This window comes from Nicotiana sylvestris, chromosome 1 (genome assembly GCF_000393655.2).
Source record: "Nicotiana sylvestris chromosome 1, ASM39365v2, whole genome shotgun sequence".
Taxonomy (NCBI): domain Eukaryota; kingdom Viridiplantae; phylum Streptophyta; class Magnoliopsida; order Solanales; family Solanaceae; genus Nicotiana; species Nicotiana sylvestris.
Window position 1 is genome coordinate 101818361 of NC_091057.1, and position 14670 is coordinate 101833030.

General features: G+C 38.4%; 1 protein-coding gene across 1 annotated transcript; it reads right to left on the reverse strand.

Annotated features, from left to right (window-relative positions):
- Window positions 1-4300: 4300 nt before the first annotated feature.
- On the reverse strand, window positions 4301-6098 carry LOC138872619 (uncharacterized). Its single transcript, XM_070150965.1, has 2 exons — window positions 5850-6098; window positions 4301-5311 (listed from the first exon to the last, which is right to left on the reverse strand). Exons 1-2 carry the CDS (start codon window positions 6096-6098, stop codon window positions 4301-4303), a joined length of 1260 nt encoding a protein of 419 aa, XP_070007066.1.
- Between the last annotated feature and the right edge of the window lie 8572 nt (window positions 6099-14670).

Genomic DNA, 14670 nt, shown 5'->3' on the forward strand with positions numbered 1-14670 from the left:
CCCGCTTTCGCTTTTTGGGCACTGGAGAGGTTGTGGAGGACTTTCCAATGCTCTTTCCTTTGCTAGAACCATCACGATCCATAGTATCCTACAACACAAATAAACATGGATGTGAGAACTTGTCAAGAAATATGCCTAAGGTTGTCGTGCAAGTCATAAAATGACCCCACACTTAAAACCGAAGGCATAATGTACACTATGTCACAATTTTGGATCCAACATGTAGAAGTGTTGCACCCTAAAGCTATGGGTACTCAAGGCTTCCCCATGCCACACAAATAATGATTGATTATGGATACGCGAATTCACATTAAGTTAAGCAAGAGGTGTATGGTACGCACCTTTCACAACTACTAGACTATACTAAATTAGTCAAATCTACAAGATTCTACAATATACATTATATAAGATAGATGGTGTAGGAACATGTATTGCATCAAAGACATACCCCCTAGCATGTAAAAGCATCCCTACACACCCCACACTTAGCCAAAATTCATACACAAATATACTCGGTTACTCATACTTCACCGGTGCACCAAAATCCTCTTTCAAGCATTTTAGCAAACATCTTGCGGGCATAAAGTGTGTGCTTCTAATTCAACAATGGTGAAATATGGTGGACCTTCTAATTTTCAATGAAGTAGAGGGAATTCTAGTTTACTACTCCGTATACACATTAGTCACACAATTTCGACCAACACAAGCCACCCACCATAAAAATTACATAAGAACTACATAAAAAATTGGGGGATTGGGGCTTTTGGGAATGGGATGTATATAATTATCTATTCATTAAAACACAAAAAGAAAGAGAAGAAGAAGAAGAAGAAGAAGAAGAAGAAGAAGAAGAAGAACATACCTGTAGATTGGAGAAGGAGAGCAAGAGAGAAAAAAAAACTGAGAAAATTTGGAGAGGAAGAAGCGGACGCGACAGAAGCTATAGAAATTTTCAACGTTTGATGTTGGTTTTTGTGTTTGGGTGGGTTTGGGTGATGGTTAAGTTGGACTGGGAGTGGGTATGAGTATTAGGATAGGTTAGAATGTTAGTATAAATGGGTATTTGGGTGGGGTTAAATGAGCATGGGTTAATAAAGAAAGCAAAGAAACAAAAAATAAAAAAATAAAAAAACTTACCTGATCCGCCCCCAGCCCGGCGCCTCGCGCCCTGCATGCCGCTGGGGTTTTTTTCATTCTCTTTCCAGCGCCCCAGGCAGCGCTGGGCGCTGTTTTCGCAATTTATTTTTGAAACAACCCGATCCTCTGAGCCTTATATGTACCCAATTTACACGTCCTACACCATTATATCTCAAATTTCTATACCTACAAAGAAAATGCAAAACTCTAACTATTCTAAAAGAAAATTAAGAAGTTAAACAAGGAAAGCAATAAAAATTAGGTTGCCTCCCAATAAGCACCTGATTTAACATCGCGGCACGACGCAGTGTCTAGCTTACTTATCAGCGAGTACAACCTTGGTCTTCTCACGATTAATCATTCCTCCTAATAGTGCTTGACTCGATGACCACTCACCAAAAACTTCCTTTCACCATTTAAAGCTTGCAACTCGATTGCACCATAAGGAGTGACTCTCACCACCTAAAACGGACCTGACCACCTCGATTTTAGATTTCCAGGGAACAATCATAGCCTAAAATTGAATAATAATACATGTTGGCCTGGCTTAAAGTGACGCGGCTTGATATGCTTGTCATGCCATCTTTTTGTCTTTTCTTTATAGAGCTTAGCATTTTCATAAGAGTGCAGCCTAAACTCATCTAACCCATTCAATTGCAAAAGTCTTTTCTCGCCCATGTCTTCAAGGTCCATGTTTAGCTTCTTAATGGCCCAGTATGCCTTGTGTTCCAGTTCAACGGGCAAGTGACATGCCTTCCCATAAACAAGCTTGTAAGGGGACGCCCTAATTGGCGTTTTATATGAAGTTCTACACGCCCATAAGGCATCATCTAACTTTGCAGCCCAATCCTTCCTGTTCATACTCACTGTCTTCTCTAATATTTGCTTTCTTTCTCTGTTTGACACCTCAGCTTGCCCACTTGTTTGAGGATGATATGTTGTAGCAACTCTGTGGCGAACTCCTTATTTAGCTAGAAGGTTATTCAACAACCGATTGCAAAAATGGGTCCTCTCATCACTAATTAAGGCACGTGGAGTCCCAAATCTCGAAAATATGTTCTTTTTCACAAAAGCAGCTACCACCATGGCATCATTTGTTGGCAAAGCAATTGGCTCCACCCATTTTTACACGTAGTCAACTGCTAGCAAGATGTATTTGTTTCCTCTAGACAATGGGAATGGTCCCATAAAATCTATCCCCTACACATCAAAAAGCTCAACTTCTAGGATGTTGTTCAAAGGCATCTCATGCCTCCTTGTGATTGTTCCTATTCTCTGACATTGGTCACACTTCTTAACAAATGCATGGGCATCCTTGAATAGAGTTGGCCAAAAGAGACCAGATTGTAGTACCTTTGTAGCTATTTTATCTCCTCAATGATGGCCCCCATAAGGTGATGCGTGACAATCATATAACACTAATTCCACCTCCTTTTCTGGAATGCATCTCCTCATCAATTGATCAGTACATTTCTTGTACAAATATGGCTCATCCCAGTAGTAGAAGTTCACATCATGTAGAAACCTCTTTCTAGCTTCAGATTCAATTTCAGGAGGAAGTACCCCACTCACAAGATAATTCACGTAGACTGCGTACCATGGTGGAGGGTCTTAGGTGATAGCAAAAAGTTGCTCATCAGGAAAGACTTCTTTAATTTGGCCACCCTCCTCCACGTGATCGTGATTTTCCAACCTTGATAGATGGTCAACTACTTGGTTCTCTATTCCCTTTCGATCTCGTATTTATACATCAAATTCTTATAGCAACAAAAACCAACGCATTAATCTAGCCTTAGATTCCTTTTTTGTAAACAAATACATGATTGCTGCATGATCGGTATGGACTATGACTTTCGTTCCCACCAAGTATACCCAAAATTTCTCAAAGTCCCACACAACAACTAACAACTCCTTCTCAGTAGTGGTGTAATTCAGCTATGCGTCATCAAGAGTCTTACTCGCATAGTAGATGGAATAAAACACCTTGTCCTTCCTCTAGCCTAACACTGCCCCAATAGCGTGGTCACTTGCATCACCTATAAGCTCAAATGGTAAGGACCAATTGGGTGCCACAATAATGGGAGCAGACACGAACTTCTTTTTGAATTCTTCAAATGCCTTGAGGCAGGTGTCATCAAAGTTGAAAGTTACATCTTTTTCAAGCAACCTGCACAAATGAGTAGCAATTTTAGAAAAGTCTTTAATAAAGCATCGATAGAAACCCGCGTGTCCCAAGAAACTTCGAACACCCTTCACTGAAATAGGTGGAGGTAATTTTTCAACCGCCTCCACCTTCGCCTTATCAACTTCAATGCCGCCCCTAGATATTCTGTGACCCAACACGATGCCTTTTTGTACTATAAATGACACTTTTCCCAATTTAGTACTAGATTTGTTTCTTCACAATGGGACAACTCCTTGCTTAAATTCCTCAAGCAATCATCATAAGAAGACCCAAAAACTGAAAATCATCCATAACCACTTCCACGAATTTTTCCACCATGTCGGTGAAAATAGCCATCATGCACCTCTGGAAAGTGGCTGGTGCATTACAAAGACCAAACAACATTCGCTTGAAGGCAGAAGTACCATAAGGACAAGTAAAAGTGGTCTTTTCCTGATCCTCTGGGCATATGACAATCTGATTGTATCCCAAATAACCATCAAGGAAGCAATAATATTCATGCTCGACTAATCTGTCTAGCATTTGGTCAATGAATGGAAGTGGGAAATGGTCCTTGCGGGTTGCTTTGTTGAGCCGTCTATAATCAATGTAGACTCTCCACCTCGTCACAGTGCGAGTAGGAATTAACTCATTCTCAATCACAGTCATTCCTCCCTTTTTTGGCACACATTCAACTGGGCTTACCTAGTTGCTATTAGAAATAGGAAAAATGATACCTGCATCGAGCAACTTGATAACTTCCTTTTTCACCACCTCTTTCATAATGGGGTTTAACCTTCTCTGCTACTCCACACTAGGGCGGTGTCCATCTTCCAAAAAGATTGTATGCATGTAAACCGATGGACTAATTCCCTTGATGTCAGCAATAGTCCACCTAATGGCTTTTTTATGCTCGCGGAGTACTCTGAGCAATTTTTCTTCTTGAGTGTTGGTCAATCTGGACGAAATAATCACGGGCAATGTCTCAGAGTTCTCCAACTAAGCATAGCGCAGATGCGCTGGAAGTGGCTTAAGTTCTAGCTTCGGAGCTTCTTCAATAGATGGCTTAGGAGGGGTCAGAGTGACAGGCCTGTCCAACTCCTCAAATTTTCCAAACCCCTGGATATAACTGCAGGACATATCCAGTACTTGCTCAATTTCTCCCATCATTTCATCTTCACTATCTTCGTCATCCCCAATCAACACTCGTTCAACAGGATCTACAGGGATCATATAGGGCACTAACAATGTGGCATCACTCTCCACCACAGAGATCATGGATAACTCTTCATAGTGAGTTGGCAACCTGAGTACTTTATAAACATTGAATACCTCCACTCGATCACCTACTCTCATCGTCATCTTTCCTTCGCAAACATCAATAATATCTCGGCCCGTGGCTAAGAATGGATGCCCCAAAATAAATGGGACTTCCTGATTGGGCTCGTAGTCCAGGATAATGAAGTCAGCAGGGAATATGAAAGACCCTACTTGAACCAGCACATCTTCAATCACTCTTTCAGGATGAGCAAGGGAGTGATTAGCTAGCTGTAAGATTACCGTTGTTGGGCGTGGCTCACCCAACCCCAATTGTTTGAACACCGATAGCGACATTAAATTGATGCTCGCTCCAAGATCACATAAGGCTCGCCTAACTGCATGTTTACCAATCAGTATTTGGATAGTGAAACTACCTGGGTCCTTCAATTTCTGAGGTAACTTGCTTTGAATTCTTGAGCTACACTCCTTAGTAAGTGCCACAGTTTCGAACTCGGTCAACCCCGTTTTATTTGCCACTATGTCCTTATTGTACTTTGCATATTTGGGCGTTTCTTGTAAGATGTCAACCAACGGAATATTAATTTGCAACTGCTTCAAAATATCAAGAAACTTTTTATATGCGGTGTTATCTTTTACTTTCTGCAATCTTTGAGGGAACGAAGGTGGTGGCCTTGCAACCACTGGTGGGGATTGCTCAGCAACCACCTCTCCAGCTGGCTTCTCGGATTCCTTAGATTTTTTTGATGTTGATTCAATAGTGGCTTGCCTCTCATCAAAAGTCACATGTTTGCTCTTTCTCGACTAAACCTCTTCTAATTGTCTCCCATTCCTCAATGGCATGGCATTAAGGGATGCCTTAGGATTAGCTTCAGTATCACTTGGAAGAGCTCCAACTGGTCTAGTGTTTTTGAGTGGCAAGCTGTCCCATTTGGCGCTCCAAATTTTTGAAATCGGTCCTGAGCTGTTGATTGTCAAGCAACAACCGCTTCAACAAATCATTCCCTTTCTCTTCTGCCTGTTGAGGTGGCTTCTAAGGCTGATTGAAATTTCCTTGGGGTATATAATGATTCTGATTCGGTTGATTTCCACCCCATCAGAAGTTGGGATGATTCTTCCAATTTGGTTTATAAGTGTTCCCATATTGTGCATTCTGATTCATTGGACCATTGCTCTGTTGTCCCATATAGTATATAGATTATGGATTCGTGGGGCACATGTCACTCATATGGTTTTCACCACACAGTTCGCAACAAAGAATCTATTGTACATGGTGAATTTGTTGTGTCTGTTGCATTATCATTCTATTCATCTGGTTTGCCAATTTTGCTATCTCAGCTCTCATAGCCGAGAAGTCATCAAGCTCAATCAACCCGACTGCCTTCTGTTTACTTGCCTTGCATGAATCCCCATCTCCTTTCCAGTTATGATCATTAGCAGTGAAGTTATTCAGCAAGAGTAGAATTTCACTATATGGTTTCGCCATGCAACTAACCCCACAAGCTGAATCAAGATTCATCTCTGAGGCCTCATCTATCTCGCCAACAAAAGTGTGTCCCAATACCCCATCAGTCTGATAATGGTACGGGCAATCTCTGAGTAGCTTCTTGTATCTTTCCCAAGCTTAACGAAGTGTCTCGCCATCCCGTTGTTTGAACCCAAGAATCTGATTCCTCAATGATTTTGTCTTCTTGGTGGGGAAAAACTTGATTAAGAATTTCCTTGCTAGATCATCCCAAGTGTGGATTTAGTTCATGGGCTCTTTCTGTAACCATTCCTTAGCTTCCCCCAGCAGTGAAAAGGGAAAAATTGTCGGCCTGACATAGTCCTTGGAAACGTTCGGATAATTGTAGGTGTCCATAATTTCCAAGAAATTCTGAATGTGCCTCTGCAGATCTTCATGAGATAGACCCACATATTGCCCTGTGGACTGAATCAGTTGTACCATGTACTATTTGAGTTGAAAATGCCCTGGGATCTCAAGCTTCACAATAGCTTAAGTCATATTAGCAAGATTGGGCCTTGCGGCTTCTATTACTGCACGCTCTGCATTACCTTCCATCTCGATTGGTTGTGGTTGAACTACGATGTCCTACTCTCTTTCAATTCTAGTTCTAGCTTCGACCTCCCTCCTCAATCTGTGAAGTGTCCGTTCAATTTCAGGATCAAGAGGAAGGAGATTGTTTGCGCTTCTACTTCTCCGCATTCAAGAGAAGAGTCTCTGTTAACACAAACAAGGTAAACTGACAATTAAAACTTGAACAAATAACTAATAAAAGCTTAAGTCAGCAAAGTAGCTAATTTTTAAGTCCCCGTCAACGGCGCCAAAAACGTTTTGCTCCCAAACGCACACGCAAGTATACGTGGTCGTACAAGTAATAAAATAATAAGTTGAATGTCGAACCCACAGAGACTTATATCAACTACTCACTAACTCACCAATATTGTTATTCAGTCAAGCTAGATTCGAGTTCAAGATTTTAATTATACTAAACTACAATTCTAAGTAATAACTAAATTATTAAGCAGTAGAATGATTGTTATGTATTCAATAGAGACAAATATTCCAGGGTTGTGATCGATTCACCATTCGTATTGTGTTCTAATTAACTCTCTCTCTCTCTCTCATACAATTCACTCACGGTTGCTAATTAATCGATAATTGCTCTCATAACCTTCTCCCGAAGTACTACTCGCCTATTCAAAATAGATTAACGCCTATATTCCTATGAAATCAGTCTATTAAGAACGCATTAAGATTACGATATTTAATTAAGTACGGTGACTAGGTATATTGCTATCCTAACCACAAATCCGCTCCCCCTAAGGGTTAAGATCATGCTCTCTTCAATTCTTCTCTAATATAAACACGGCTTTCCCAAGCATAGCATAGATAGTAAATAGAACCTAACTGTTAGCCAGACAATTAAGCAGTTAAACACAGAATTAAAGAAACAACCATATGTTAGTGAATTATAATCGAGGTTAAGTCAACGTTAAACAACAATATGCATGGCTAAATCACAAACCCATTTCAATGGGTGTTTAGCCACTCATAATACTAGCAAACAATTGCATAAGGTTTGAATAATTGAAAATACTAGAAAAGATGAAGAAATCTGAGATGTTCTTGCTCCCGGATGTTTCTTGTGTGTATTTTTCCTCCAAAGTGCGTCTCTCCCATCAAAAATAGGCTTAGTCTTTCTTTTATACTGTTGGGTAGGTCTAAAGCCGAATAAACCGTGTCCCTGGCAAAATGGGACAAAAATCATGTTAGCAGCGCCCTGGATTGCGCCGGGCTCCCACCAGGACGCTGCCCAATTTTCAACTCCTGTTCCAACGCCACGGGTGGCGCCAGGCACTGCATGTGGCGCCCAAATGCACAATTTTTTTGGTTTTGTTCGTTTTGGCTCTAATTTTGCGCGTTTCGCCCCCAATTGCTCCCGAATTATTCCTACACATGAAAACACTTCAAATTAATATAAATGATAGCATTTAACATCCCAAATTCACGAAACAAAAGTAAAATATGAGGCGATATACATAGAAATATATATGCTTTAAGCTAAACATCAATGGTTCATAGCCCAAATTTTTTTATAAAATGGAGCTTTTATTTTAGCTTTAATGTTGTCCAAAAACATGATTTTGAAGGTAACCAGTTTGAAAATTTTACAATTGGAAACATATAAATGTAGTGGCGTTTAATTTGTTGTTTATATTTTTGTTTTGAGAATTTCGGGTAATAAATGAGCTACGATCCAACTAATTTGCTGGAACGATAATGTAATTATAAAGCATATGTAACTCATTATACCTCAACAGATTTTCTATCTTAGATCTTTTCAGGTTTATTAATTGATATTTAATATTCAAACCTACTTGCAGTTGCAATTTAAATGATCTAAAAATCTAATTTTAACATCATTTGAATAAAACTTATATAAATTCATACACCATACACTTTCTAGGATAGATTGTACACACATGAGTTTCTTGTCCAATTATTTTGGTGCGAAGTTTTTGGAGTTCATCATAATGTATAATCATAAATATCAATTTTATTCTCTGAAAGAGGTATAATAACGTACAATGCAATAAGTTAAATCGTCGAAATGCTAAGCTGCAACTATTTACAATTTGAATATGTAAACAAAAGTCGGTCAATTTGAATATGTCACCTATTTTGTTACATATTGTTGATTAATAATCACGGGGCGAGAACAACAAGTTGTATTTCTTATTAACGCAGCGGAAACTGTTGAACTCACCACCAAAGGAATTGGCCCAAATCGTATTCTGAATCTCCAAGAGATAGAGCTTTTGTTCACGATCTAAATACCTATTTCAGAGTATGTTTTCTTGAGGGAGAATTACTTCAGGCCTTCTATCTTTCTCTGTTGAAGAAGAAAGATATATATATATATATATATATATATATATAAAGGAGAGAGAGGAGTTTCAAGAGAGGAAAAAACTGCCCGCTCACATTCAATCCCACGTTCCCCTTCTCTCTCTAACGTACAACAGTTTTTTATTTTAATTTATCCGTGTTTTCACCTCCCTAGGTAACCTCTTTAGGTTTTATCTTCTTTAAATGGGTAAGGTCAGTCCATATGGGCGACCCGCGACTCAAACCCAATATCCAACATCTCCCACTTCGCACATGATGGGCTAGACCCAAACTAGTGCCATGTGTATAACACACTTAATTCATACTAGTAAATAGATCGTGCAACCTACGAGCATTAAGATCTATAATATTCTTATACCCTTTAAGGTTGTTTAATAGCTCTATGTAGAAATGCAATCACATGCGAAAAGGATTTACTACTAACATGAGGATCTTATTACTCGCTATACCCCAGACATTACCCACTACTCCAGTAGCTAGTTATTCGATCCCTCATCCTCGAAAGAGGTGAACTCGAGTTCATGTTTAACTTTGTATTCATAATTACATTTGATACCATCATGGTAAGTGTAATGGTCGACCTATGAATTCAGGTTAAATTACAAAATTTTAGTCGTCTTCCCTTTCTACTCGAATCTTTCCATTCCAAATCAACTGCTTTCCTAGACATGCATTGCATTGCCGCATCACTCATGGATATTAGTGACATGCTAAAGTAGCAACACTGATTGGCACTTTAAGATACAGTAAAAGGTCAAAGGGTATTCTAATAAAAGTTGATATAACTTCTTTGGGATCTCACACAATGAAGAAGCAGGGATTCATTCTTCCATTATCACATGGTCGATAGCACACGTGGTATGAAATACATGTTACAGTGTTCTCACCTTATATTGGCGTGCGTTCCTAATTCTTTTAATCGTTCAACACCGTACAGATCTTGATCTAGACACCTCCAAATGTCTAACCCAAGTTTCTCACTTCAATAATCCTCAAACCATCTTCTTAGAGAAACATCCATATGTCTTACAAAACAAGCCATAATCGAATAGTCAAATTTGTAAGTCTGATTAGTTGTCAAGATCGATCTCTACAAGTAAATATAACCTCACATTTTCCAAGGTTCCATAAGGTCTCATGTCTTCACGATTCTTAACGTAAGAGGCGATTGCTCGTATGAGAGAGCCAATCTCGCGACTTGTTCGACACACTTTATCAACAAAACATCATCACATACATACGAGATATAAGAAAAATTCAAGGGTCAAATATTGATGAGCATATTATAATACTAAATTCATTTTACAATACATAAATATGTTCATATCCTTCGCAAACCTAGAGCTATAACATGTTTCTCAAACAGATCTCTAGATATCGCCTTTGTTAAAGGATCAACTATCATGCAATAGGAATGTACTGTAAATTTATCTGTCCACTTGCTACCATGTCTCTTACAAAGTTATACTTGATGTCAATGTATTTGGTCTTGTTGTGATACTTCGGATCTTTGGTATATGCAATAGTTGCTTGACTATCACAATATAGAGCCATGAGAACCCGAGAGTTCTTTGTAATATTTAAATGCTCAAAGAATCTCTTCAACCAAACAACTTCTTATACTGCAGACGCACAAGCCACGAACTCAGCTTCCATTGTTGAAAGGGCTGTGCAGGTTTGTTTCTTACTTTTCCATGATATAGCACCACCATTAAGTAAGAATGCATAACCAGATGTTGATTTTCTATCATTTCAACCACTAGCCTAATCAGTATCTATATATCCTCTCAAGTATAAATCATTTCCACAATAACATAGTGACTAATCTGCAGTTCCCTTCAGGCATCTGAAAACTCTCTTCATAACTTTCCAATGATCTCTTCCAGGATTGGATTGATACCTGCTAACTAGACCTACGACATAACAAATGTCTGGGCGAGTACACATCATTGCGTACATCAAGCTCCCAACAACACTTGAATATGGAACTCAAGACATGTCTTCCTTTTTATTTTCTGTCTTGGGACACATTTCAAGGCTTAAAGTTTCACCTCTCGCTATAGGAGTATCCATGGATTTGCAACTATTCATGCGAAAATGCTCCAAGATTTTTTTTATATAAGTTTCTTAAGATAGACTCAATAACTTTTTAGAACGGTCTCTTTGGATCTTAACTCCAAGGATATAGCCTGCCTCGCCCATATCTTTCATGTCAAAAGACTTTGAAAGCCCTGACTTGATAGTTTTCAAATACTCCAAATTGTTTCCGGCCAATAAAATAGCATTCACATAAAGAGAAAGAATTGCAAACATCCCATTGGACTTCTTCACATAAATGAAATGGTCTTCATTGATCACAGTGAAATCATATGAGATCACCTCCTTGTGAAATCTCAAATATCATTGTCTTGAAGATTGCTTCAGACTATAAATAGATCTTTTCAATTTACAGACCTTCTTTTCTTGGCCTTTAACGATGAAGCCTACAGGTTGTTCTATGTAGATTTCTTCGTTCAGTTCTCCATTGAAAAAATCTATCTTCACGTCTATTTGATGTAATTACAAATCCAAACGTGCAACAATAGCCAAAAGTAAGCGAATTGAGGTAAACTTCACAACTGGTGAAAATATTTCCTCATAATCCATTCCAGCTTCTTGAGTAAAGCCTTTTGACACCAATCGTGCCTTGTATCTTTCAATTGACACATCTGCTTTGTGTTTAACTTTGAGAACCCATTTGTTTCCAATGGCTCTATGCCCAAGTGGAAGGTCAACTAGATCCCAAACTTTGTTGGTTTTCATGGACTCTAATTCGTCTTTCATTGCTCATCCACTCATCCTTTCCAGGAATTGATTAAGCCTCAGTCACAGACTTTGGCTCATCCATTTTTGTGGAAGATATCAAGAAAATATAATCCTCAATTTCATAAGTACGTTTGGGTATATTTTTCCTGGCACTCTTTCGTAGTTGAAATTCAGGTTCGTCAGAAGGATTTTGGGATTGAGAGTTCCCACTCCCACTCGGATCAAGAATAAGATCTTGATCAATTTGATTATCAACTATGTCAGAAGACACTTGCTGACTATCTGAGTTCAACATTTCATAAAGAGGCTCACTATTCTTTACCTCGCCCTTCTTTGGAAAATCATTTTCCAGAAATGTGACATCTCGTGATTCAATCTCACTAACACTTCCATCCTCTAATTCACCAATGAACATATAACCTTTGTAGTGTTCTGAATATCTTATAAAGATACATTTCTTGCCCGTTGGACCTAATTTACCAAACTTGCTAAAAGAATCTTTTATATATGTAGCACAACCCCAAAGTTGTAAATCCTTTAAGTTTGGTTTATGACTAGTCCATAGCTTATAGGAAGTGGAAGAAACTGATTTAGAAGTCACTTTGTTCAATATGTATGTTGCAGTCAATAACGCATCTCCCCAAAAGGAGATAGGTAAATTTGCCTACGCTATCATGGACCTTATCATGTCCAATAGTGTTCTATTCCTCCTTTTCGCTACACCATTTTGTTGAGGTGTGTACGGAATAGTCAACTGTATGGTGATTCCCTTTTCATTTTACAATTCTTCAAATTCTTTTGAAAGATATTCACGCCGTTTATCGGTTCTTAAGGTTTTAATCCTTTTGTCTAATTGATTCTCAACTTCACTGAAATATTTCTTAAAGCATTCAAGTACTTCAGATTTATGAAAAATCAAATAGACATAACCAAAGAGTGTAGAATCATCAATGAACGTAATGAAAATAAAGCACCAGACCTAGCCCTCACATTCATTGGACCACAGATATCATAATGGATTAATTGCAATGGAAAATGAGCTCTTTTAGCCTTTCCAAATGGTTTACGTGTAATCTTTCCCGCAAGATAATTTTCAAAAGTTGGCATTTCAATTTTAGAGAAAGGACCTAGATGTCCTTCCTTAGCCAATCTATTCATTCGATCCTCCCCTATGTGACCTAATCTTGCATGCCATGTAATAACATCAACATTATTGTTGCTAGAATAACATGCCATAACACAACGGTCAACATAATAGTTATACGTAGAAGGATTACAATCTAACATAGTAAAACCATCATAACGATGTCCAAAACCATGAAAAACATTGTCTTGAGTAATTCTAAGACCACTACGACTAAAGTTCAAATTGAAATCTAAATCTAGAAGAACAGACACATATACTAAGTTTCGTTGAATCTTTGGAACATATAGGACGTCATGCAACATCAAAGATCGGCCACCACGCATGTCCATTCTGCAAGTTCGTATCCCTTTGACTTCAAGCTTAGAATTATTTCTCACATATACATGCCTTGATCCATGTGGAACTCGACGAAACTCTATAAACACTTCTCTATCGCGGCTCACATGGTCGGTGGCCCCTGAGTCTACAATCCACATGAGATAAGATGCAGTTAGTAAAACAGTCTTAGAAACATATATAGCACTAAGAGATGCGTTTTGAAATGCTACCTTTTTCGGCTAAGTGCACTCACGAGCAAAATGCCCTAGAACTTGGCAATTGTAACACTTCATCTTGCTCTTGTCTTTCTTCTTGTAGAATCGTTCTCCTTTCTTGGAATTTGGCTTGTTTCTTTTCTTGGAGGGTCCTTCTCCGGTCTCCTTACCCTTTCCGTCATTTTTTCAGTTTCTCTTGCGCTTGAAGCTTGATCTCTTTGTACAACTTGATACTTCCACAAGGCAATAGGTACAGCTTTAGCAGCACCAAGCCGCTCGTCTTCAAGCTCCACATGACGGGCAACATCACAAAAGTTTTGATGCTATCATTGTGAGTCAAGTTAACCTTCAAATGTTCCCAATTATTGGGAAGAGACCGAATCACTGCTTGAACCTGCTGCTCATCAGAGAGAAATGGCCAACACTTTTGAGTTGAGCAATCATATTTGACATCACCCTTAGATGTTGCTTGACACCGTGATCATGACGTTTTTTGTACGTGTCAAACTTGATTATTAGCTGTCAAAGGCGAGTCACAGTCGTACCCCCATATGCCTCCCTTAAATGTGCCCACATGGCTTGAGCAGTAGGATATTGCTCACATTCATAGATGAGATCATCAACAACTGAACTTACAATGATTCCACGTGCAGTAGAATCTTTCTTTTTCCAAATATTGTAAGTTTCCAAATCCCTCCTATGTTGGGCAGTGTTACCCTCCTCTGGGTGACTCATTACATGGTTAATACTTTCAAGATCATCTTGCTCTTCGAGTACATACCACATCTTACGACTCCAGATATCGTAATTTTCATCATTCAGTTTGTCACCCTTGTTCAAGTTAGCAATGATACTTTTTGATGCCATGTCTTTTATTAAAGACAATATTACAAGTTTAACTCATCAATATATACTTCAGTTAATATATGCATGTTATTACACACTCAAAAAAATTAATTATAATATTAATTCTACATTTAGTATAGAATCGAACGGTCACTACGTTTCCATTCATCATCTATATCTAAATATTTTTAATTAATATTAAAATCACTTTATAGTGTGTATATATTTTAAGTCTCAATCCATTACAAAAAGATATAATAAACAATGTATGTAACTAGTGCGACAAATAACATAATATAAATTTCATTAAAATAAAACTCATAATAACAATTTACATGTTTGCTAG